The following is a 26,328-nucleotide window of genomic DNA, read 5'->3' as shown; positions in this document are numbered from 1 at the left end:
CCAGAGGGCAGCCTAACCTAATATCTCTAGTTGCCGCAAGGGCATAGTCTTTCAACATGGCAGGATATTTTTTTATGAAGTTAATTAAAATGACATCCGTAGCTGATAGCCTTGACCTCCGGATAGCAAGAAGCTTTGAACATTGTGGCTGTAAATATGTAAAGATAAAGTGTAGCTGTAAACAAGGTATAACTGCATACAGATGTTGTTCAAGGTTGGTGATTACTGCAAACTGTTCCTTACATTTCAGATTGGCAGAGCTAGAGATAACAGGGGACGCTGGCTTATATCTCTTCTGTTCCCTTTCCCTCCTGTAAATGTTGTCTTTCCTGAAACCTTCAGATAGATTTTGTCTTGTAAGCTTGAAATAGCCATTTGGAGTTCGGGTAGAAGTTTTAATAGCTCTTTTCTCACATCTGTTGCCTTTTCTTAGCCTGGACAAAGAGGTTATGCTCTTCTGACTACCTTATTGAAGCTTCCCATTTGGGACTGAAGTCACATAGTATCCTTTGGAGCTATGTCTTGTATTTTTGTATGGTCACAAGAAAAAAGGGCTGTCCGTAGACCGCACCCAGGCATTTTACGGGCCCTGGGCCACATCCATCCCTTTGGCTATTCCTGTCTGGCTCACGTGAGGTCAATTGGAAATTAGAGATGCATGCGTGCAGTATAACTGCATTGCTTTTATTCTGAAGGCGATTGCTGTGTTTTTTTTTATTTTAATTTACGTATGTACGTGCATGTGTACCTACGCATCTGTTCAGTCCTCCACAAATTGTCCCAGTTCTTCATACCGCCGCTTGGGGAAATTAATTGCCCAACCCTGCCCTAGACTGTCCGGGGGCAGGAGAATCTGCTGTGGAAGAGTTGATGCTCTTGGAAAGGTGTTTTGCTTGCGTTGCCTGTTCTTATTATAATTGAAGATGGTGGCGGAGGTTGGTGTGGAGCCAAGGGATGAAGGAATCTTTCCAGCACGCCTTGCTATGCACCCAAGTTAAGTGCTGCTTTAAGTTGACATTTATTTTATATCCCGCCTTTACTATTTTTATAAGTAACTCCAGGCGGCAAACAAATGTTAACGTCCCTTCCTTTTTCTATTTTCCCCACAACAGCAATCCTGTGAGCTGAGTTGGGCTGAGAGAGAATGACTGGCCCCAGGTCACCCAGCCAGCTCTTCCTTCATAAATTCTGATTAAATAGAGCCCAACTCCATATTTCCTTGTCTTTTTCTTATTGCCTCCCCACCCCCCTTATATTGTAGGAAACACTTTTGCATGGAAAGAAATTAAGTTGGACGCCATATGAAGGAAATGCTAGTTTATGTTCCCAAGAAACCATATCTGGTGGGGCGGGGGGAGGGCACATCTGGTTGTGAAAATTGTTTTGAGGTTTTCTCAGCTATATATGCACTAGCTTCTTTAATGATTTCATGCATTGGCCAAGATGGGCAAATAAGGCCCTCCCAGCCCTTCTTTGCCTGTTGGTTTTGCTTTGATGTTCCCTCTAGAAGCAGGCCTTCATTGCAACCAACATGAGAAGGGTAAAATAGGATGAAAGAGGCTGATCTGAGAACTAGGCCTCTAGCTTTGTGAGGCTTGAGAAATAGATGGGCGTTATATTTCTTAAAAATATTGGGAACTGGATAGAGTCTCTACCATCACTTTTCTGGCAATCATGCATATCAGGTAATTAAATCTTGCCTTAGGACAAGTAATTTTTTTAAAAAATTTCCCCTTTCTTTTCTAGATTACTTGGTTTCTGTCTTGATAGGCAGGTTGTTCTGTGAGGACTAGTAATTTGTCTAGACTGGCTTGAACTAATGCTAATGCAAAATACACAGCGTAAACTTTGGAGCGCATGGATAAAATGCTAGCAGTAGATACAAATCACAATAGCTGTATGCTGTTTTCAAGTCAGAGTAATCTGGGGAACTCCAGTGGAAGTCTATTGCCCTCCTGTCCTGCTTTCCTAATAGCATCTGGTTAATTAATCATGGTAGAAAAAGAATTATTTGTTTAGAAATAATTTATAATTTATTTAATTATGTCTGCTACAAATGATGTGCAAAACAGCTGGCTTATTTGGGCATTTAGTCTATTCCAACTGGCTCTTGTATTTACAGTTTTATCCTGTGCAACATAAAATCCTTTTGTAACTTTTATAAGACACTGAAACAAGACCGAGGACTTCTTGTTTTTTTTGTGTGTGTGTGGTGGCCACGTAAAATGGATTTATGCAGTACATTTTTGTTGGAACACCTGTAGCCATCAGGTACTTTGGGGAAATTGCTAGTAGAAGAATTGGCTGAATTCCATCACTTATCGGCCGTGACTTGCACTTTAGTAATGGAGCGGGAGGAATGCCAGGCTCTTGGAAATAAAGGACAAAGGATACAGGCAGAATCGGGACTTTCCATAGGGATGTGAAACTCTGGTGCGAATTTTATATAATAACCCTTTTCTCCCCCCCCCCCCCCCAGCACATAGCATTGCAAAAATTCAGCTTTCACTTCTGTGCTTTTGTTAGTATGCTGCTGATCACACAAACTCAACCCATGAATTAAAAGCTTTTTCTCCCCTCTCTCAGTTGAAACATTTTTTTAAAAAGGCTCATCCAGCCCTCTCCATTAGCCATTCTTTCTTCTCCCTCCCCCCCCGAAAAAAACTTTATTAGATTTCAAAAAAAAAGTGTAACGCACAAAAAGGCAAAGAAAAAATAATTAAAAAGAAAATAGGAAAGCTAGGAAAAAGCAAACTTGGGGAATGTGGGCAAAAAGGGGGGAAAAAGGTTGTAGAAAAAAGTAACTTCCACCTTTCTTCAGTACAGATAAACAACCAAACATTGACGAGATTTTGAACTAGAACAAGCCATAACAAATAGTACTACTATCATTATAAAAAAAGTCTAATCATCCAAACCCAAGGTTAAAATTTCATTTCTTTTAAGTTACAAACCAACCAACCAACCCCAAGAGTAGTTTCCCCAGTAGAAGCAAGCTAGATAAAGACTGCTTTCTTTAATCAAAGCAGACAGTTTCACCTGCTCCGCCAACTCCATTAAATTCACCATCCACGTTAATCATCCTTTCTTCTTGAAAATTCAGTTTACTCTTCCACTTCAGTAATGCTGGCTGGGGCGTTTAGGGAGTTGGAAGTCCACACCTCTTAAGGTCGCCAAGGTTGAGAAACCCTGCTGTAGAACAAGAGTGGACAACTTAAGGAACATCCACCCTCCCCCCCCCAGCCCTTTTCTTTCCTTCTTTTTTTTTTTTTTGCAGTTTTTGCAGGCAGTTGCAGAAAATCATCAGTATATTCTGCTGTTTTGAGATCAGTTAATTTTAATTTATTTATTTATTTTAATTCCATTTATATCCCGCCCTTCTCCGAAGACTCAGGGCGGCTTACAAGCTTAGCAGTAGCCTTCATTCTATGTATATGCCTGCTTATTAGGGCTTTCACACACACACACCCAAGCGGCATTTTTACAAAGTCAGCTTAATTGCCCCCAACAATCTGGGTCCTCATTTTACCTACCTCGGAAGGATGGAAGGCTGAGTCAACCTTGAGCCTGGTGGGATGCGAACCTGCACTAATTGCAGGCAGCTGGTGTTACTTAAGGAGGCATTAGCCCACTGCTCCACCAAGGAAATGCAAATGAAGATAAACCCTCAAGTAGGCACCTAGGGTTTTTTTTGTTTTTTTAAAAAACTTCTGAAGACACATTAGATGATTGGTGTGCATCTGACCCTATAATCTTCACCCTCCCCAACAGGTTTATACAAATCCCATGGTTAGCAGGTCCAGGGGCAGATGGCCAGGTTTATTATTGGAAGATGGAGGAACGGGTTAATTGGAAAGAAAGCTAGAGAACAAAGAACTACTAGATCGGTTAGGCCGAAATATAAGTAAATGGAAATGGATAAAGAAAGTGGAATCTTTTCAGTAAACATAAATGGATTGAACTCCCCAATTAAAAGAAACAAGATTTTTAGGAAACTAGGGAAACTGAATTTGGATATAATTTGTTTGCAAGAAACACATATAAAAGCACAACGTTATCAACTATTGGAATATTCATAGATCGGAAAACTTTACTATGCGTCAGCACGACAGAAAAAAAGAGGAGTAGCTCTCTATATTAAAGAGACAATAAGTTCGAAAATGATATATTCAGAGGAAGAAGGAAGAATATTAATGGTAGAAATTTATCTGCATCAAAAGCAAATATTATTAGTGAAAATTTATGCACCAAATGACAATCAAGAAAAGTTCTATAAAAATTTACATAGGAAAAATAATAGAAATGGAGTATCAAAATATTTGTTTACTAGGAGATTTTAATGCAATAAAGCAGGGGTGTCAAACTCTATTTCATTGAGGGCCACATCAGCATTGTGGTTGCTCTCAGGGGGCCAGGTGGGCGTGGCCTACTGGGTGGGCGTGGCTAAGGTGCATACGGCCTACTGGGTGGGCGTGGCCAGCTCTACATCGTTGGCATCAAGGGTGCCTATGGGGGCCTGGGCAGGAGTGGGACAGACCTGAGGGTCTCTGGCAGAAGGAGGGTCTCTGGGCCAGGGCCAAGGCAGTGGGGGGCCGTTCCCTCACTGTTTCCAGGATGGCTTCGCGGGCCGCATGAAACCACTTTGCGGGCCGGATCTGGTCCCCGGGCCTTGTGTTTGACATGTCTGCAATAAAGGATGGAAAGAAAGCTGAGTCTTGCCAGAGGGTTCTGCATGTGCCATTGCAAACATTGGTGCTGTACCTTGAGAATCTGATTGATTTTGCCTTTTAAACAGTCTTCTGTTTCCACAAGAACTCCAGACATTTGTTCTTTTTTTCTTTTTGTATATATTTTATTAATTTTTATATGGTTAGGGTTAGGGTTGGGGTTTTTTTAAAATAACATTCTTAATATTTAGCAAGCAGCATATTCTCTGGGTTCACGTATTTAAAAAACAATAAGTTAATTTCTATATTATCATAATATGTTAGTTAATCGCTCAATAGTCTTCTTACTAGTATGTATTCAATGTTACATAGTACATATCACGTTCTTTTCTCTCTAACTCGCTTTTCAACTCCAGACATTATTTCTGTTGTGTCAGCTGCTGGTGTGTAACAAGGTTGTAGTCCAACATCAAGTGTTAGCAGAGTCTGCTTTGAACAGGAGCTTAAGGATGACTGAGTAGTACCGTGCGCATGAAGTACAGGTAGTTCTTGTCTTATGACAGTCCCATTTAGTGACCATTCAAAGTTACAAGAGCACTGAAAAAAATGACACACAACCATTGCAGCATCCTCGTGATCACATGATCAAAATTTAGACACTTGGCAACCGACTCGTATTTATGACGGCCGCAGTGTCCTGGGATCAGGTGATCACCTTTGGCGACCACCTGATAAAGTCAGTGGGGGAAGCCAGATTCACTTAACAGCTGTGTTACTAATTGAGCAACTGCAGTGATTCACTTTACGACTGTCAAGAAAGGTCATAAAATGGAGCAAAACCCGCTTAACAGATGTCACGCTTAGCAGCAGAAATTTGGGGGCTCAATTGTGATAGTAAGTCGAGGACTGCTTGTACTGTGACCCCTTGAGTGCCTCCTGAAATGAAGTTGGTCAGAGTCGTACTTAGAGACAGGCTAGACACTTAAGGGCTTCTTTCCCTGATCAATTTGCCATCGATTCAATTACTGTCCCTTTGTACTGCCTGCAATAGCTTTCTTGGCCGAGAGTACAAAAAGATACCACCTAGCTGTACACTCTTGCAAAACTTCTAAAGGAATCTATTCATAGCTTTCCAGAATTGCTGATTTATTATAGATTTATCTGCCTGTGGCCTTTCAGGGCATCTGCTGTATCTGAAGAGGGACTGGCAGGAATGCTGATCGGAAGAAATGGAGGATGCAGTCAGTGGTGGGGAGGAAGGTGGGGGAGGCACTGTGTGTTCAGTCAGTAATTGTAATTGATGGCAGTGATGATTTCTGTGTGATTTTGTTCAGGTGTTACACTCGTTTGGAAGTATGTAAGGCATATTCACTTTCCTTTGACAAACCAAATAAATGCAGGTCAATATTGCTGAATTTCATCGGTAAGAGTTTCTGGGAGCCTCAGAAAAAAAGACGGAACAGCATGTGAGTCTGAAGGTTGGTGCTATTTTGAGAGAGACTGGGTTCCTCTAGATCAGGGGTAGGCAACCTTGGCTCTTTTATGACTCGTGGACTTCAACTCCCAGAATTCCTGAGCCAGCATGGCTCAGCTTGGAAACCTCTCCCTTTCCCCTCAGCATGGCTGGCTCAGGAATTCTGGGAGTTGAAGTCCACGAGTCAAAAAAGAGCCAAGGTTGCCTACCCCTGATTCTAGATTCTAGGTTCCCCTGCATTAGCTCAAATGGTTACAGGAAAGGTCAGGAGATTCCTCATTTGGGGAACCTGATCTCAGATGGTCAGAGTTCCTTTCTCCCGACTTCTTCGTGCTGTCCACCGCTTCAATATCACTCCTCCTTTCACTTGCAGGAATTGAAGCTGGCAGGGGTAGAAGTGGCTGACCTGGACATCAAAGGCATTGGGGCAGAGGAAGAAAACCGAACTCTGCAGGCTGAAATCAAGAAACTACAGGATGAGTTGACCTCTACCAAAAAAGGTGAGAGGTGAAACTTCAGGCATTAAAGGGCTCACGTAGATCACCCTGGTGCTTATATACTTTTACCTGACAGGTGCCATTTTCCATCAGTCCAGAGGAAGAAGGAATAACCTACTTGGGCAACTCTCTTGTTTTCTCTTTATACCCTACTCCAAATTTTGCACAGTTGGCTCTTAATTGGAAGCTACCTAAGGGGTGACCTAGCATCTATTTATAACTGTAGAACTGTATACCCATGTGCCTTCCTCATGTACAATCTTAAACCTGTTCCTCCTGTTGGCTATAAATAATCCACTTGGCATCAAACTTTGGGCATCAATGAGCCAGTCCTGGAACATTTGTTTGTACACACACTGTCTTTGTCTGGAGTCATGCAGTTAGCATTTTCTCTCGTCCAGTTGTAAAATGGTTCGCTTTTTGATTAAATTGACCCTAAGAGCAGGGACCACTTTGTGAGATACCTCCTTCCAGCTCTATATGGTAATTTTTCTTCCAGCAGTGTGCATGCCCAGCAAGAAACGGGGGGCTTTTTCAAGTTTATTTGCCTAAAACAATATGCCAGTCTCTTCTGCAAGTAGTTTTTGCATTTCCTTCTTCCTCTTCTCCAGCTGAGATGAAGTAACTTCCTTTGTTCACACGGATCCATGCAAAGCCACAAATCTCGGCTGAAAGAACCTGAACTGTGGAACCCAACTGAATAAAACTTGGGAACAAAACTTTTTCTGCAGAAAGAAAATTCGCAAGAACACAATAGCTACGTGCTTCTATTTCTGTTCTTTGGCAAGACCAAGGAAAGGCAACTTTTCAACTGTCAAGGGCTAAACTTGATGTCAATCTTAGGAATAATGCAGACTCTGGTATATCACACATGTCCAGGATATTCCATTTTTTCCCTACATTTTCTTTTTGAGAGAGCTGGTTTCTCCTTTGCTTAAATTATTAAAATGTTACTATCATGGAGCTTATGGTAAAGATACTTGTGTGGCAGAATAAGCCACCCACTTCTGGTAATCATGATTTGAAAGTGTTTTGGCCACAAAAAAGGGGGGGCTTGTGTGTGTTACTGGCTTCATCCTACTACCAGACTATTTTTCCCTCTCTGATCCTACATATCTTCTTGCTTTTCTGTGGTGTATATTTAGTTATACATCCACGTTCAAGGACAATAACACTGTTTCGCTGAAGTCTTCTGTTTACATTCTTCTTAGAAAACCCCAGATAATTAATAAAGACATTCCCATGCTTGCAGAAATAATACAGTACAAATATGAATGTGAGAAAGAGAAGGTGAGATAGCAGGAGAGTTCCCTGTGACAAGGACATCTGCTTCAAAGACCAACAATGGTGGCCTTGTAACTCAGTTGTTGCTTCCTACAAGCAATGTCTCGAACACTAAACATATAGAAGTATTTCAGAGGGCCTGTTTGTGATACCATAGAGCAGGCATGTCAAACACAAGGCCCGGGGGCCACATGCAGCCCACGAAGTGGTTTCATGCGGCCCGCGAAGCCATCCTGGAAACAGTGAGGGAACGGCCCCCACTGCCTTGGCCCTGGCCCAGAGACCCTCCTTCTGCCAGAGACCCTCAGATCTGTCCCATTCCTGCCCAGGCCCCCATAGGCACCCTTGATGCGAACCATGTAGAGCTGGCCACGCCCACCCAGTAGGCCATACGCACTCTAGCCACGCCCACCCAGTAGGCCACACCCACCCTGGCCACACCCACCCGGCCCCCTGAGGGCAACCGCAATGCTGATGCGGCCCTCAATGAAATTGAGTTTGACACCCCTGCCATAGAGCATACATTGCGATGTTCATCTGGCCAGCTCGCAGCCCCAACTGCTCATTAATACACCCATCATTGCACACCGTCCACAGTTGCTCTCCGAATGAGATGGGTGGTTTCTAAATTTGATATATAAATTAAAATATATGCATGACTGTTCTTCCAGCCAGGGGAAGTTGGAGACAGGTGGTCCACAAACCTTGCAGCGCTATAGTATATGCATTCCCTCCCCCGCTCCACCCTGACATGTGACTAGTCTTCTCTATTGCAGTATCAACTGAACAGCTCCTCTGGATCCCATATACAGGGGTTGGCAAATGGAATGGGTTGACATCAGCCCTAGAGGAATCCTGGGACTGAGCAAGTTCTGGGTGGCAACTGACCTTTCCAATCCTGAGAGGGTTTGCATAACCCTTTGGTGTATTCTTCCCTCTGCATCCCACCCCAGCTGATCAAATGGCATGGTGGCCAGGCAGATGGACAGTACCAGATTGGGCACTATGCTGTGTTGTAGCCACAAGCAGCATTCCTGAGGTCTTCCAGATGGGTGTGCTTTTTTGCATTATTTTTAGGACGCTGGGTGATCTAGTAGTAAGGTGGAACAGCTGCTTGTGTCTGCCCCCCCCCCCCAAGTGGCATGTCTCTTTTTCCAGCATCGCCTTTTATAGCTGTCAAAGAGGATAGCATGCTTTCCACCTGGTGCTGATCCCTCAGCTAGGGCTCAGTCATTCAGAGACCAAAAAGCTTCATATTTTGACAGCCCTTTGAAAGACTCCCCCCCCCCCCGCACATCACTGCCCTATGCACACAGTCAATTCTCAGTCCCAGGCTGGACAATGGGCTAATTTCTCACATGCAGCAGGGTGGGTCTAACGTGCAGGTGTTATTCCAGGAGCAGGGAAACACAGGTGCTTGTCCACTCTCAGCTTCATAAACTCACCTGGTTACTTCGGGCCAGTCATTTTCTCTCAGCCCAACCTACCTCATAGGGTTATTTGGGGGGAAAATAGGAGGAAGTACAATGTCTGCTGCCTTGAGCTCTCTATAAAAGGCAGTATATAAATACTCAAATTCAAATATTTTTTTCTATTCAATGACCAGATGTAGGTACAATTCTTAACAGCTTTATAGTATGGGATGGGGAGTGGGGTACAAGCAGGAGTAATTTACACAAAAGAGAGAAGAAAGAGGAGAAAAAGCCAATACAGTAGATAAGAGTAGCATGCCCTATTTAAAATAGATAAGGCAATGAGAATTGCAAGAAATGTTTTAACTGTTAAGTAAGAACAATTAAAGGAAAATAAGAAAAATTAAATGTAGAATTATTTCTGCCCCTTCTTTCCATCCAGTAATTACCATCTTACTCTTTCTTCTCCCTCTTTTTCTCCTTCCTTTTATCATATAATTCCCTTCCCCTTTAACCCTTTTTAAATCCCCAAACCATCAGTTCAGTCCTGTCTTCTTTCAACAAAAAAAATCCATATAAATGTTTCCAGTCTTTTGAAAAGGTTTTTGTTATTTTTTCCTGGCCAAACTGGCCAAGCTTTGAGTAAAATTGATTATACTCAGTTAGTTAGCACCTACTTGGTTCTTTTTGATAATACAGTACTAATTTAAGGTTATCCCAAAGATGCTTTTTGAAGAGGCAACTAGACTTCTTTGTTTTTCTTTGAAGATGTTGTACTTCTTACCCAAGCATCTTCTTCGGCACTGACTGGGTGGTGGGAAATGGGAGGATTTATATTGCTTTCAGACAGCTGGTCATTTGCATTCTTTTAGAGAGTCATTGAGGCCACCTGGAGGTTATCTGTGTCCTGCACCTGAGAAGTGCAAATGGGCGTGGAGCCTTCTTGGAACTGCTGAAAGGACTGTGTTGTGGAGACATTTAACTCTGCACTTTGGGGTGGACACCCTTCAAATGGTGCGGGAATAGGAACGGAATTCCAGAAAACATTGCAGACTACAGGAACCATTTGCCCTCAGTTTGAAATGCAGACAACCCAGACTCATCCACAACAGCCTGCACCTGTGTTCAACAGCGAAAGGGACACAGGGCAGAAAACATCCTGCAGAAAGCACAGCTGCACAACACAGTCCTTTCAGGTGTGGAGCCTTCAGGGTTGTCCCAAAGGTGCTTTTTCAAAAGCAACTGGATTTTCTTGTTTTTATTGGAAGACGTTTCGCTTTTCATTTAAGAAGCTTCTTCGGCTCTGACTGAATAGTGGCGAATAGAAGGATTTATATTCCTTGCAGGCAGCTGGTCATTTGCATTCTTTCAGAGAGTCTTTGAGGCCACCTGGAAGTTTATCTTTGTCCTCAGGGTCACCTGAGTCATGCAAATAGGTGTGAAGCCTTCTTGGAACGGCTGAAAGGACTGGGTTAAGGAGAACCAGTTTCCAATCATGGCCCAAACTAGAAAAGCTCCGTTTCATACATCTTACTCAAATTAGAATATTTCCACCCCTCAACAGATTGTTGGTAGTGAATGGCAGGTGAACTTCCAAAATTTCTAGCCAGGGCAGTCTGGGAACTCTGAAACTTGTAGCCCAGCCTATCCTGGAAGGCATTGAATTGCTGAAGGCTTCACTAGGATTTCATCTTCCACCTCCCTTATAGAAATTTAACTTGGATCTTTATTTAACAGTTCTTACAAACCACTCCATCGCATGGGACTCTGGGTAACAAGCAACAAACAGATATTAGCAATCAAGCAAAAACAGAAACTCACATCACAATAAAAAGATCAAAAAGCTGGTCTGAATATTGCAGAAAAATGAAAAAGTGAAGATGCTGGAGAGATCTACTTCCATTGTTTACCATACTGTGCAAAATTAAAAATCTGAACAGTGTTGATTCAGAATCTTATTTTACTTCTACCCTCCTTCCTAGAAGGGAGACATGGAATAGCTTTCATCTTAACCCAAAGCATGTTGGGTTAAGAGATATGTAAGTTCCAGTATCTCAGGGGTTGCCACAAAGAAGAGGGAATCAGGCTAATCTCCAAAGCACCTGAAGGCAGGACAAGAAGCAATGGATGGAAACTAATCAAGGAGACAAGCAACCTAGAACTAAGGAGAAATTTCCTAACAGTAAGAACAATTAATCAGTGGAATGACTTGCCTGCAGAAGCTGTAGGTGCTCCAACAGTGGAGGTTTTTAAGAAGAAATTGGACAACCATTTGTCTGAAATGGTATATGGTTTCCTGCCTGAGCGAGTGGTTGGACTAGATGATCTCCAAGATCCCTTCCAGCTTTATTATTATTATTAAGTCACCTAATGAGAAGGAAGGACTCACTGGAGAAGAGCCTATTGCTGGGAAAGATTGAGGGCAATAGAAGAAGGGGACGACAGAATGAGGTGGCTGGATGGAGTCACTGAAGCAGTAGGTGTGAGCTTAAATGGACTCCAGAAGATGGTAGAGGACAGGAAGGCCTGGAGGAACGTTGTCCATAGGGTCGCGATGGGTCGGACACAACTTCTCAGCTAACAACAACAACAACAACCTTCTATCAAGTATGTTATAAGAAGTATTATTTGGTAGAACAGCCACCCCTTGGTTGATATTGGCAATTGCCATGGATTACATTATCTTTTGCTCATTTTGCTCCCACCTCATTTCACAAAAAGCAAAGAAAAATCTTGAAATAACCAAAATAGTAATGCTTTCCTGCCTCATTTTGAAAATTACATTTTGCCTGCTTATTTCAGATTTCCACAATTTAGAACTACCCATAATCCTGCAGTACTACGATCTACAGTATAATCTGAACTTCATCTACAGCCTATTGATGTTTAAAGAGATTATTTTATAAAGTTTTTAACAAGCAATGTGCAAAACAGTGCACCATGTCTCTTTATTAAATATACTTGGCTAACATTCAATGTGTTAGGGGGGAAAAAACACACCTTTAGGATTAGTTCAACCAAATGTTTCCTGAACTTGTTGCTAAGTCCTGCACATTCATTTGGTAATATTTTAGTCTATTCCTCTTTACAAACTGCTTCAACTCATTGTTATTTTTGAATTGTCCTTCATTAAGATCTCAAAATAGAAAAATTATTCTGTTTCAGCCATTTTTTTTGTAAATCTATTTGTTCTGGTTGGAATTATTGACCTACATTTGTTTAAGCATCACCTCATGGATGAATGCTCTGATATTTCACTGTAGAATTGCTGGTACAATTTAGAAACTAGAACCTATGACCTGTTAGGCCAGGGGTGTCAAACTCAATTTCATTGAGAGCCACATCAGCATTGCGGTTGCCCTCAGGGGGGCCGGGTGGGCGTGGCCAGGGTGGGTGTGGCCTACTGGGTGGGCGTGGCCAGCTCTACATTGTTCGCATCAAGGGTGCCTATGGGGGCCTGGGCAGGAGTGGGACAGATCTGAGGGTCTCTGGCAGAAGGAGGGTCTCTGGGCCAGGGCCAAGGCAGTGGGGGCCGTTCCCTCACTGTTTCCAGGATGGCTTTGCGGGCCACATGAAACCACTTCGCGGGCCGGATCCGGCCCCCGGGCCTTGTGTTTGACATGTCTGTGTTAGGCCATTGCTTCAGAGATATTTCCTTACCTAAACAGAAACAAAATAACCATAGTCAAAAAAAAGCAGGAGTGGTCGTGAGTGACTTCCAGCCCAGCTTAATTACAACAAGGAGCTAGGGCAGTCTACCCGACCTCCAGTGGCTGAAGGAGGGGCTTGTCTACTCAGCTTCCAGAGGGCTAAAGAGTGGGACCAATCTACTGAACTTCCATGTAATAGCACAGCAGCATTGAAGCAACCACAAATTTGCCAAATTTCAATCTCATATAGGAGTCATGGTTCCTGGATTTTAGACACATTCTGTAAGTTGGCCCATTTGAGGTACTTTTATCCAAAAATTGTTATTCTATCATGTACCGTTTTGCCCAATTAAAGGTTGCAGACATGAGAATTTTAGTAGTAGATTGTTTCCACAAATACTCACAACCTCAGGATCCGGACAGTTTGCACAGTAGTTTCAGACATGATCTGGAGACCATCATGCTTTATGGTTGAGATGGGATTCTTTTTCTGGAATGCAGTATTTGGTTTTTCCAAACATAATGTTTCTCGTTAACACCAACGAGTTCCATTTTCATGTCATGTTTCCACAGAACATGGTTTTAATAACCTGCAGGATCATCCAGGTAGTCTTTGGTAAATTTTAGACACACTTTATCTTCGGTGTTCTCCCATGCCAATCCCTCTTAATGTTTTCCGTGTGGAAGACTCACGGACATTGACATCAAACAATACAAGACTGGCTACAGGGTTTTTTTTCCCCCATTACCCAACGGTTCTTTTTGACCACCTGGAATATTGTTTGCCTCGCTTTTGTCATGATTTTTGTTGAAAGCTCAATCTTGGGAAAAGTGACAGTGATGTTGCATTTTCCCCATTTGTTACTACAATATGTGTTTTGCCATGATTGAGACTGAAGTCTTTGACAATGATTTTATAGTCCCTTTTCAGCCTTTAAAGCATCTCAGTTCCTTCTGTAAAATGTGCAGAATTCTGATTCACAGTGTGTTCCATTTAAGAGTAAACTTCAACGATGATCTGTGGGGTTATTTTTATAGTAGAGGGACCCTCGAATCATGCTTGTCTGTCATCTCATTGGTTAAAACTTTCCCTCTTTAAGAGACCTCACTGTCCTAGGGCTTCACAATACATTTTTTAAACAAAGACAGTGAATGTTGCCTCAGTGGGTTCAGTAAAACATGGCACAGTAGGTCATTTTTTAGTATGTGTTTTGTATCTAGTACAGAATTTAGATGACGTTGACCACATTATAGATCACAGTACTCTAGGGTTAAGGAGAGTATTATGGGGTTCACAAACTTCATCTCACTGTAACTGTTTTTAAAAGTCATCTTGATTTTTGATGGAAGTGTTAACTCCCAACCTATTGCTGGTTCAGGATAAAATCACCAGGGAGGAAATAGTCTAGCTAATTAACTAGCCGTATGTAATCATCTCAGCTCTGCTACCCTTGATAAAAAGACAAATTAATTGGCTGTGACACTTTCATTAAATAATGAGCTGGTGCAAACTAGTAGTCACCTATATAGCTGGGCACAACTAGTCACCTGAATCTTTTACTTGTAGGAGCTTTGCGAAAATTGAAAGAGGTGGGTTTTTTTTTGGAATCCCATAATAGAAAAGGCAGGCTGCTGGGTTTTTTGATTTGGCAGGAGAAAAGCTGTGATACGGAATGACCTATTTTCAGTGAGAGATTCATTGGCACCCTTGCCTTGTGATTGCTCTAATAACTAGATGCGTGAGGATGCTGAAACTGTACTGATACGGTCCTTTTTCTCTCTTTTTCACCCAGCCCTGAATAAGGCAGACAACGAGGCATTGGCTATGCGCAAACAGGCTGAAGGATTGACAGTGGAGTACGACAGACTGCTGAAGGAACATGGCAAACTTCAGGTGCCCAGGGAAGAAAATAGGGTGGCAAGAATATGGAGATGGGGGCAAGCTGAGAAGGCCTGTGCTGGTATTGGCAGGAGACTACTCTGTACCTGTACAGTCTTTCAAAGCTGTACTCCATCCTTGTTTATTTTTAACAACCCCCATACTGTCAGTGTTTAAGTTTGATTTCAACTGTTGCAAAGATTGTGGGGCTTGGATAATAGGGAGATGAAGGCAGCAATGATACAAGGTTCACTAGCAAAAATGCTAGGCTGTAGTCCCTTCTTTGAGTAAATTTAAATGTTATTCTTCTCCTCCCCCAATTCATAGGGAATTCCTTATCGATGTATTTGCCTAGCTTCCTCTACAGCAGCCTTCCACGCCAGCCTATAGTGTCCCCTGTGGCTATGCTGGTTGCCATCCAATCCATTAGTGAGAAGCGATGTTGGGTAGGCTGCAGCAGAGGTCCTCCCGCATAGAGAATGCTGTTTCTTTTGCACAAATAGAGCAGAACTAGATGGATCTATAGAATGCTGGATTGTTTATTAAACTAGACATACCCAATTCCTGCAACCGTTCATCACATGTTTTAACCTCCAGACCCTAATTATCTTTGTTGCTCTTCCCTGCATTCCTTCTAGAGTTTTAACATCTTTTTAATATCATGGTGACCAGAACTGGATGCAGAATTCCAAGTGCTCCCAGTATAAAACAATACTGTACATGCAGCCTAGGACTACATTGGCTTTTTTGGCAGTTGCAACACACTGTTGCCTCATATTTAAGTGGTTGTCCATTAGGACAACCATGATCCCTCTCACAGTTACTGCTGTTGAGCCACATGCTACCTATTCTGTACTTGTGCATTTGGTTTATCTTGCCTATTTGTAAAACTTTCCCACCACTGAATTGCATTTTGTTGGATAGGGCCCAGTGTTCAAGTCTGTCAAGATCCTTCTGGATCTTGAGCGTATCTTCTAAATTGTTGGCTATTCCTCCCAATTTGGTGTCGCCTGCAGAGTTGATGAGTTTCCCTTCTATCCCCTCATCTAAATCATTTATGAAGATGTTGAAGAGTACTGGCCAAAAACAGAACCCTGAAATACTCCACTGCATGCTTCTCTCCATATAGATGTAGTTCTGTTGAGGACTACACGTTGATTGTGGTTGGTCAGCCAGTTGCAAATCCATGCTGTCTATTCCACATTTTTCTATCTTAACAAAAACTAGTTGTGTTGTAGTTTGTCAAATGGCTTATTGAAGTCCAAGTATACTAGATCTACAACATTCATTTGCTCCACTAATTTAGTCAATTTGTCAAAGAATGCAATAAGGCTTGTTTGGCATGGTTTTTGACAACCCATGTTACTTCTAGTAATAGTTTTAGTTGTTTCTAAATTGATTGCTTCATTATTTTTCCAGGAACTTCCCAGGTATTGATGTCAGGCTGATTGTTCTGTAGTTTTCTGGATCCAATTCCCCCCCCCCTTTTTTATGATTGGAGCCATATCAGCTCTTTTCTGGTCCTCTGGTAGTTCCCCAGTGCTCCAGGATCTTTGAAAATTACGGTTCAATGATTCTGATATCACGTCTGCCAGTTCCTTCAGAACTCTGGGATGTAATCTATCTGGTCCTGCTAATTTGTATTAGTCTAGCGTGGATAGATACTGTCTTAATTATTTTCTTTCCTATTTTGACTTACGTTCTTAATCTGCTTTCGATAGGTTGGACTGTTTTTCCTTTTGTATAAAGATGGGTGCAAAGAATGAATTTAGCAGTTCTGCTTTCTCTTTGCCGTCTTCTCCCATTAATGGACTGATATTTTTTTCCTTTTTACACATTAAAAGGAACTTTTTTATTTTTGACATTTATTGAAAGTCCAAGTTCATTCTGAACCTTAGCTTTCCTGACTTCATCTTTGCAGATTTGGGCTATATGCTGGTGTTCTGGCTTAGTTATTTGTCCCTTTTTCCATTTTTTTATATGTGTCCTTTTTGTCTTTCAGTTTATCAGAGAGTTCTTTCTGTAAGAATGCTAGTTTCTTCTAGGATCTCTTATTTTCTTTTTCAGTGGTATTGTTCTAGACTTTTATAATATCATTTTTCCCAACTTGTTATCTCCTTTAAGATTTTCATCCATGGAATCCCAAGATGTCTCTAAATTGATTAAAATCAGCTATCTTAAAGTCTTAAGACACTAGTTGGACTTTGTTCTATTGCTTGTATCTGGATTAGGTTGAATTCCAATATGACGTGGTTCCTCTCTCTCCCACAGTTCCCTCAGTTTCAATCTGTTGTATCATTTTATCTCTGTTAGTAAGAATTAAGTCCAATATTGCTGACCCACTAGTTCCCTTCTCTGTCTTTTGGGAGACGAGAGTTGTCTGCTAGGTTTGTCAGCAGCCTGTTCTAGCTGTACGTTCCAGTCATGGGTTTCATCCCACTACCTTTTGGTAACGGCAATAAGGTTATATTTGCCCTCATATACTAAGTCGCAAAGGGACGTGGTGGCTCAGTGGGTTAGGACGCTGAGCTTGTCGATCAGATGGTCGGCAGTTTGGCGGGTCGAATCCCGAGTGCCGCGTAGCAGAGTGAGCGCCTGTTACTCGTCCCAGCTTCTGCCAACCTAGCAGTTCGAAAGCACGTAAAAATGCAAGTAGAAAAATAGGGACCACTACAGTGGGAAGGTAACAGCGTTCCGTGCGCCTTTGGCGTCTAGTCATGCCGGCCACATGACCACGGAGACGTCCTCGGACAAGCGCTGGCTCTTCAGCTTTGAAACGGAGATGGGCACCAGCCCCTAGAGTCGGAAATGACTAGCACGCATGTGCGGAGGAACCTTTACCTTTACTTTTAAGTCTTTAAGTCTATCTTATTCAAGTGTTTTAAATTTATCTTTTAAATAAATAAATAAACAGTTGGTTGGTAATGTGACTGTAGGTGACATATGAGAGATTACAACTATCTTTATCAATTGCAGTGAGTAAAGTACACTGAGACAGCTATTAACCCCATTGGGGGAGGGGTAATAGATATCCCAAATGGCAATACATTCCCTGCTTTGTGCCTGCCCCTTGATGTAGGAAAAGGTTTCATATAAATGAACCTTCTTCTCTAGCATCAAGGAGCCTTCGGCAACTTCATCTTTGTCTAGAAATGAATGCAGGCTGACTGGATTTCAAGGTTTCAAGGGAACCGAGTTAGGAACCTTGTGGATCATTTAGCCCTCTATGTCTAAGCTTCCCCCAGAGCAGGGGTAGGCAACCTATGCTGACTCAGGAATTCTGGGAATTGAAGTCCATGAGTCATAAAAGAGCCGAGGTTGCCTACCCCTGCCCCAGAGTCTTGGATTCCTGCTTTCTCCTCAGTTTTCCTTTTAAGAACCTTGTCTGTTCCCAGCTCTGCTTTCTGAGTTTTCACCCTTTCTCCTCAACTAGCCTTCCCTTGCTCCAAGGTAAAATGCCTTTGAGTGGAACCTGTCCTAAAATCTGTGCACTTCCCTACGGAACAGAACAGGCTCCTGACTGCCTTTCCCTGAGGTTCTTTTTCAACTGCTGGTCTAGCCTAAAAACCTTGGGATTCTGCAGTGGCCTTTTTAATCAGGGACCAAGCAGGGGCGACTTGCTCAGACATGGTCATTCTGCTGCACATGCCTTCCAGATATGCTGAAGGTCAACTCCTCCAATCCCAAGAGAGCCCAAATGCTGGGGGTGGGTGTCCCAGACAGGGAGCTTTAACTGGCCCTTTTTCGGGAACAACCCTCCTGCAGTGAGACTCCCAAATGCCCCGTTTCCCCCCTGCTTCCTAAATCAAGTCCCTTTTCAACCAGAAGGATTGCTGTTTTTTTTTTTAGAAGACAAAAAGGAGTTCTTGTGGAAGCCTTTTTTTTGTCCTGTCCTCTTTGGAGAGTCCTGTGAATCTCTCTCTGTCTCTCTCTCTCTCTCTCTCTCTCTCTCTCTCTCTGTCTCTCTCTGTCTCTCTCTCTCTCTCTCTCTCTGTCTCTCTCTCTCTCTCTCTCTCTCTCTCTCCCTCTCCCTCTCCCTCTCCCTCTCCCTCTCTCTCACTCACAAGAGGTTGATTTTAGCTAAGGTTAAACTGCAGATCCAGCATTGTAAAGAGCTTTAAGAAAGGAAAGAAAGGAAGAAGGAAGGAAGGAAGGAAGGAAGGAAGGAAGAAAGAAAGAAAGAAAGAAAGAAAGAAAGAAAGAAAGAAAGAAAGAAAGAAAGAAAGAAAGAAAGAAAGAAAGAAAGAAAGAAAGAAAGAAAGAAAGGAAGGAAGGAAGAAAGAGAGAGAAACCAGCCCAGGCTTCTGTTGCCTTGGTAACCTCATCCCCACACAGGGGCTACAAGGAAAAGCAGATGCAACACCGCCTTGACTGCGGAGGGAGGAACCTGGTGGGGAGTGCCTGAGAATCTGGCCCAGTAAACATCCACGTGGTTGGCAGCACGTAAGCAGTCATAAGATGCTGCCACACCTGGTGGTTGATAAAGATGAGTGGGTGGGGAAGTGCAACCCTAAGGGCTCGTAAGGAAGCAGCAGAACCAGGCAGGAGGAGCCTGAGGAGGAGTGTTAGGTGTTTTCTTTTGTTCCCGGAGGGGAACGAAGCATGCGAGAGTCCAGGCTTAAAAGTTAAGGAGTGGAAGGTACTGAGGCTAGACTTAAATTGGAAAGCAAATGGCTGGCTAGTTGACCACAATTGTTAGTTGGCAAGTAGTCTTCATGCTACTTTCCTGACTCAAATAGAAGGACTTCACTCTGTTTTTAATTGGGGTCCAAGAATGTTAAGACAAAGCTGAATACATCTTCCAATAAGATAATACCTGTTTTCTCTCTCTTCCCTCCCCCCCCCAATCCATTCCTGATTTTGAAGCTTTGAGATAGGCTTTATTTCCTATAAAAAAAACTTGAGGGTTTCTTCTCCAGTCTCACCCCTGTTTCATTGGGATCATAGTCTCTTGTCGAACAAGAGACTTTGGATCCTTGGAAGCATCCTTTTGGAAGGTTTCTCTTGTCTTTTTTTATTCTTTTACCTTCTTTCAGAGTTACAACTGGTGGGAGGAGTCTTGGCCTTGCTTGTGTGAATCGTTTGAGGTTATGTGCTGAGTGGGTCTAGGAGTTGGCTTAGGAGTTTTAATTGGTTCGATTCTTTGCTCTTACAAATACTTCCATATTGGAAGCACTGAAGTGCGTCCGTGATGAAAGGATTTGCTGATGACATCACCGTTGCCCAGGGGATGCCAAGTTGGGGGATCCTTTCATGTCCCCATGAAATTGCCCACCAAAGTGGTAACCATTTATCTACTTGCGGTCACCCACTTTCGAACCACTGGAGCTGGAGTGTGTGACAGGAGCTTACCCCACCCTGCAGCAACAACAGGTCTTGAATGCAAGGCTGCTGATTGTCAGCCGATCACTCTAACCTCATGAACTACTGCACTCTGGTTCTCTCCTATTGTATGGGCATAGAGGTTTTGGTTACCTGGGTTGCTGCAGATACTACAGAAGTCATCAAACTTGTATAGGTAGAGGCAGGGCTTTTTTTCTCATAGAACACTCAGAATGGAGTTCCAGCACCTTTTTTGGATGGAACCTTGTAGGATAGGCAAGGCGGGTTGTATGACATGTGTGAGTTCCGGCACCTTTTTCTAATACAAAAAAAGCACTGGGTAGAGGTGATCATTGCTTGGTTGACTTCTTAGTCTTAAGAGGAGTTCATTTTCAGGGCTGGTTTTTTTTTCTTCCTCTAACCATATAATATTTAGTCCTTCAGAAAGTCTTGATCCCAAAGACTGTATCATCAGGATTGTTGTGAGCAAAGTTAGTACTTTTATGCATTTTCTGTATAAATCCTCTTTGCAGATCTTTTTCGGCTGCTGTCTTGACTGTATCTGCTACAGCCACCTGTTATTATTTTCTTCCCTCCCTTGTGGTCCCAAAGCACATCTAATTTGGCTTCCAAATCTGAGTGTTGCTTTGCTTTGCCAGAAGCTTAAAAATAGAGTGTGTGTGTGTGTTGTGTGTGTAGATACTCAGATGTCTTTGAAGACTGGCAGCCCTGAAGAACATAGCTCTGCTTTTAATAACCTAGAGTGGCAAATATGCTAGGGATTCCAGGAGATTCCCTTACCTAGGATATTGTTGATTGTACCCACAACTTACATTCCATTTACTGTTGTTCCTAGATAGTTGGTTCACACTGAATGCTGATATGTCTGCTGTAGTTGGTAATGATTACTTCTTTCATGGAATTAGAAAGCCTTGGTGGATCATCCCAATAAGCCACAATGGCTTAGTATGAAGCAGGCCAGTTTGTTCTAATACCAACCCATGGTGTTGGCTATAGAGGCACAAGGTTGGCTCTAGCCCCAGCAGAATTCCTTGGTTCATATGTATGGGTTCTGTTAGAAACTTGGGGTGGTGGGGACGCGGGAGCTAAGTAAGAGTGGCAGGAAACTACATGTGGCCTCACAGGGATTCCTTCTATAACAGCTGAATATCCTATGAACTATATACTCTCTTTTATTCACATTCCCCTTGTTCATTGCCCTTATACTTGAAACCGACTATGCTTCAGAGACAGGGCATTGTGTCCCAGTTATGCCACAGTGTGTTTCAGAGCTTTTTTGGGGGGTGGGTGGGGTGGGGTAAGAGTAGAGAATTGGATTCTGGTTGGGTTGCTATATGGTTCAAGATACTGCCTGAAATGCAACAGCCAGCTATTGCTCTCATAACTGCCAACTTGGAAGAAATACCATGAGCTGTACAAGTGGCAGCTTGTTTGTTCATTTATTTATTTATACTTCGTTTATTAAACGTATTTGCCACCCCTCTCATAATGAAATGATTCCGGGTAGCTTACAGCAGGGGTCCTCAACCTTGGCAACTTTAAGACTTGTGGACTTCAGCTTTGCTGGCTGAGGAATTCTGAGAGTTGAAGTCCACAAGTCTTAAAAGTTGGCAAAGTTTGAGGACCCTTGGCTTACAGCATTAAAACTTTAAAATCCTAACAAATATGTCTGAAACAACCAAAATGGAAATCCCAATCAGGATAAAATTATATAGTTAAAAAATGGCTGTTCCTTCTTGTGGTCTCCCAAGTTGCCTAGGAACACTCCCAGATAGAACCTGGAGGGTCTTCCTGCCCCTCTGTGCAATGTAAATAAATCTCTCCCTGCGGAGTAAGATTGCAGTAGTCATAGGTGGCAGTAGTCAAGACTGTCAGTCGAGAAGTAGAATTCGGGAACAGCTGCTTTAGCCTTCTTGAGCAATTGCTGGGCCGGGCATGTTCTTGCATGGCTGAGCTTAACACTTGAGAAAAATAGGGTTGCCTCAAGTATTTCTGGTCATCCAGCGAGTGTTTCCTCTTGATGCAACCTCTCAGACTTTTTTCAAAGGGATTGTTAAAGATGCTTGTTCATTGTTCAGAATGATGCATATAGTGAGTAGCATGTGAAAAGGGCTAATCTTAAAATCACACACACTAACGTGATAATTTGATCCGATTGAATGTGCATACAGGTACGGCTGGTGAACTGTCTGCTTCACAAATATGATTTAATGAGGGTGTGCTCCTGTGGCACGTTATCAAAAGGACTGTTTTGCGGAACTGGGATGTTTGTAGACCAAATCCCATTTGTGACATGAATTTGGCAACAATTGGTCTACTTTGTCTCTCTTAGCCTTGATCCCACACTACCATCTGAGGATAACACTGATCTGTATTATAGGTTTAGTGTGAGTGCTTGGAGAATGCAGGCTGTTTTTGAACATCGGGCTAGTGTTTGTTTTGGTTACACGTTAGTTATTTTGATTTTCATCTAGTGGAGAACAGTATAAACCCTGGATTTTTCCCATTGGAGTGTAATCCATTCTCCACTGGAATATACAGTAGCAATGGGTTTCTATGAATGTGACACCATTCCTGTTAGAGTTGTGTGTAGACTAATTAATTGCATTCTGTAATAGGTATGTAGGTGATAGTAATATAGTTCTGTCTACTTTTTCTTTGGAGGTGATAAGAAACAAAGTATATATGATGCGGAAGCCGATCATCCACCTCATATACTAATTTTTTTTTGCCAGAAAAGGCCAGAAACAGGCAAAAACAAATCATAAATCGTGGTCACGTTAGTGCGGGACTTCTGCAATAAGCTGTAAAGTGTGTGGGTTGTGAAATGCCCAAAACATAAGTCATGAGACCTCAGAGCTGTGTGCAGCCACTGAAATTCCAGAATCAGGTCCTAAGTAACTTCTGGAGGATAAGTGACCAGTCATTAAGTGAGGACCACCTTTAGTTTCTAAGCTGTAAAGAACAGGAACTTCTTTAAAGATGAGAGAAAAAACTGGCTTGATCAAGAAGTTAACCTCTGTGCCTAATAATGTGGTGTTTGTGCATCCATGGTCTTAGTATTGAGTCATTTTTGAACTGGCAGGTCTTGTCAGCGTGTCTGGCATTGCTGAGGAAATGCTGATGGGAATATCCTGCAACAACACCACTTTCGTAAGTCATGTTTGCAGCAACTACCATCAGGCACGTATGTCATGGAGGCAAGCCAGAGTGACACACTAGGAATGATATACCCAAGAATGAACAACTCATGACCTTGCAGCATACAAAGAACAATGATTTGAATGGAGACCTTGCGTCATTGGCCAGCAGGGAGTCAATCTGTTGTGTTTATTTCAGCTTGCAGAGTCTTATGACTGGCCTATTGTCTGCTTGAGATGACATTGGGCTTGTATTTAGTTTCTAGGTGCAGAGTATCCACTAACTACCTAGCTTGGTTGAGGAGTTCAGGGAACATTTTAACCACAAGTGTATATCCCTGTCTTGATTCTGAAAAAGTATAACAAACGCTAAACAGGATGGTGACTGCGGAATTCAGCTTTCGGAAGATGTTAAGTTGGAAATTCTTAATGCCTCTTATTGGGTGCTTGAGGTTGTCTCAGAAAATGAAATAGAGGCTTGACTAGAGTACTAGCACCTCGGAGTCGCTCTGCAGTGGTGAATGGAGCCCTGCAGTGGTTCCTCTTCCTTACTAAGAAAGATTGCAGAATAAACCATGCAAAATTTCAGCCTTAGATACCTTGAGTGCTGACCATCAGCACTAAACTAGGAGAAGGTCTTTCTTGCTCTAATCAATGTTTTGTCTTTTTTTTCCCCCTTCAGGCAAGTTGTGAAGGCCAAAAGGATAAGAAGGATGAATGATTCAGTTGGATTGCCTAGCCTCCATCCTGTTCCTTCTTCTTCTTGTACATTTGTCTCTTTCTGGCGGTGGGACCTAACTGAGCCCTTTGTGTTTATCCACTCCTGCCCCTCTCCCAAACATCCCTCCCTCCAATGCTGCTATAGCTTTTGAGCAGACAGTGGTCTTTATTGCGCCTGCTGACTGATGCCTGTCACTGTATCCCACTGATGCCTGTCACTGTATCCGTGGGAGGCATTCCAGGAGGTGGGGTGGGGTAGAGAAGGGGCAGGGGGCAAAAGGAGAATCCGTTCAGGCTGAACCAGCAGCATGTCTTGGTGCTCTGCTGGGGAGGCTGCCCGGCTATTTCAGCATGCACCCTTAACAGAGTCTGCCTCTTTCAGCTGCATTTGTATTGCCACGCATTGGCCATTCCTCTGCACCATTCCAGGCTGAAGAGTTCACGTTGAGTTGAGTTTATGTGCCTGAATGGAAAGAGGAAAGATTGGCCGTATGTCCATACCTCTCTCTATTTTTTTTTAAATGTGCGAAATAAGGTGACTGTACAAAGCTTCTCATTAAATCTTTGAAACAGTATTCTTGGTGTGTTCTGTGTGTGTGTTGGGGGGTGTGGGGAGTTGAATTTCCACTCCCTAAAAAGTGTGTTACCTTGTGGGTATGAAGGTGTGTTTTGAGAGGAAAACTCTGGGGCCACTGGGTTCTTGGCCTGCTCTTCCTGGCTAAACTCAAACCACCCCTGTTGACTGCCTTGGAGGTAAAAAGAATCTGCCTTCCTCCTCCCTATCATACCCGCAGCCTTGGCCACATTGTTTGTGTTGTCATCTGGGTCTTGTCCAGGTTACATTTGTGGTTTGGTTCCTGAGCCTTTGCTACTTGGCTTTCCAGCCGTTAATCATGCCCCAGAGCCACAAGGGCTACTGTGTATAGTCTTTGGCTAGGTGCCCACCTAAGTGACAAGGTTGCCTGTATGCAAAGAAAAGCAATTCAGTCCCAGACTAATAAAGAGGAGAACTCTAGAAGTTCTGGCAAAGGGGGAATAAAAAGGGGGAACTGGCAAAATCTGGGGTGCGGTGGGAGTGGTGTTGAGGGATTTAACTAAGGCCATAATGGAAGGAGTTTGAGGGAGAGGAAAAATACAAACACTCAGGAATAAACATGGCCTGGGTCCGGGTTATTTGAGGGAACACCTGCTGCCGGCATCAAGCTCCCTTCGCCCAGTGCGCTCCCACAGGGAGGGTCTGCTCAGGGTTCCGCCGGTGAGAGATTGCCGGCGGGTGACACCCAGGGATAGGGCCTTCTCAGTGGGAGCGCCTGCCCTCTGGAACCAGCTGCCAGTGGAGCTGAGGACTGCCCCCGACCTCCGATCATTCCGCCGGGGCCTGAAGACCTGGCTCTTCGAGCTCTCGGGCCCAGGCTGAGGAGAAAATTTTAACTGGGGTTTTAATGTACAGGGTGAATTTAATGCTTTTTAAATTGGTTTTAACTTTTGTATGTTTTGATTTTTAATTCCCTGTAAACCGCCCTGAGTCCTCAGGGAAAGGGCGGTATACAAATGCAAATATTAAATTAAACAATGTCCCATGTAGGTGGGGTGGGACTTCAAGGCTTCTGAATGTGGCATGAAAGACCTGTAGAACTCCTTTATACCAACAAACAACAAGGTGTGCTGGGAGGGTGGTATAAAACTTTTGTTCTGTTCCGCTTCCTGACAAGGGCAAAACAAAGTACTGTTTGGCTCTTTCCCAGTACTATTGCCTAAAGCAGTTTCTCAACCTTTGCAACTTTTTAAGAGGTGTGGACTTCAGTTCCCAGAATTCCGAGATTGAGAAATACTGGCCTAGAGCAGAAACATGGTACGTGGGATCACTTCCCTAATCTCATTCTTTACAGGTAGCCAATCTGGAAGGCATCAGAATCTATAGGATTTGTAAAAAAAAAAAAAAAAAAGAGAGCAATTCTCAACTTGTACTAATTAATGGGCGGAGACTTCCTATTGAAAGTTTGGAGCATTTATGGAAGCCTTTCTCTAAGATGTTCTCCCAAGAACATCTCCATTTATATAACCCTAAGTCAGACACGTCAAACACAAGGCCCAGGGGCCGGATCCGGCCCACGAAGTAGTTTCATGTGGCCCGTGAAGCCATCCTGGAAACAGTGAGGGAATGGCCCCCACTGCCTTGGCCCTGGCCCAGAGACCCTCCTGCCAGAGACCCTCAGATCTGTCCCACTCCTGCCCAGGCCCCCATAGGCACCCTTGATGCGA

The 26,328-nt window shown here is 43.1% G+C and overlaps 1 protein-coding gene across 2 annotated transcripts in view; it reads left to right on the top strand.

Moving 5' to 3' along the window:
* The window catches only part of BCAP31 (B cell receptor associated protein 31), a 51,651-nt gene extending 27,010 nt beyond the window's left edge, over positions 1-24,641 (top strand). The window contains exons 6-8 of one of the 2 annotated variants that reach the window (XM_081315784.1): positions 6,515-6,641; positions 14,778-14,878; positions 24,029-24,641. In XM_081315784.1, the coding sequence (XP_081171910.1) occupies positions 6,515-6,641; positions 14,778-14,878; positions 24,029-24,067 (267 nt within the window). In that variant the 3' untranslated portion in view covers positions 24,068-24,641. Of the gene's footprint in view, positions 1-6,514; positions 6,642-7,249; positions 7,602-14,777; positions 14,879-24,028 lie in introns of those variants that run through there. The other variant, XM_081315785.1, reaches the window with a different exon arrangement.
* The last annotated feature ends 1,687 nt before the right edge of the window (positions 24,642-26,328 follow it).

This window comes from Vipera berus (assembly GCF_964194415.1).
Source record: "Vipera berus genome assembly, chromosome: 2".
NCBI lineage: Eukaryota > Metazoa > Chordata > Lepidosauria > Squamata > Viperidae > Vipera > Vipera berus.
This window is presented reverse-complemented; position numbering and strand designations above follow the sequence as displayed.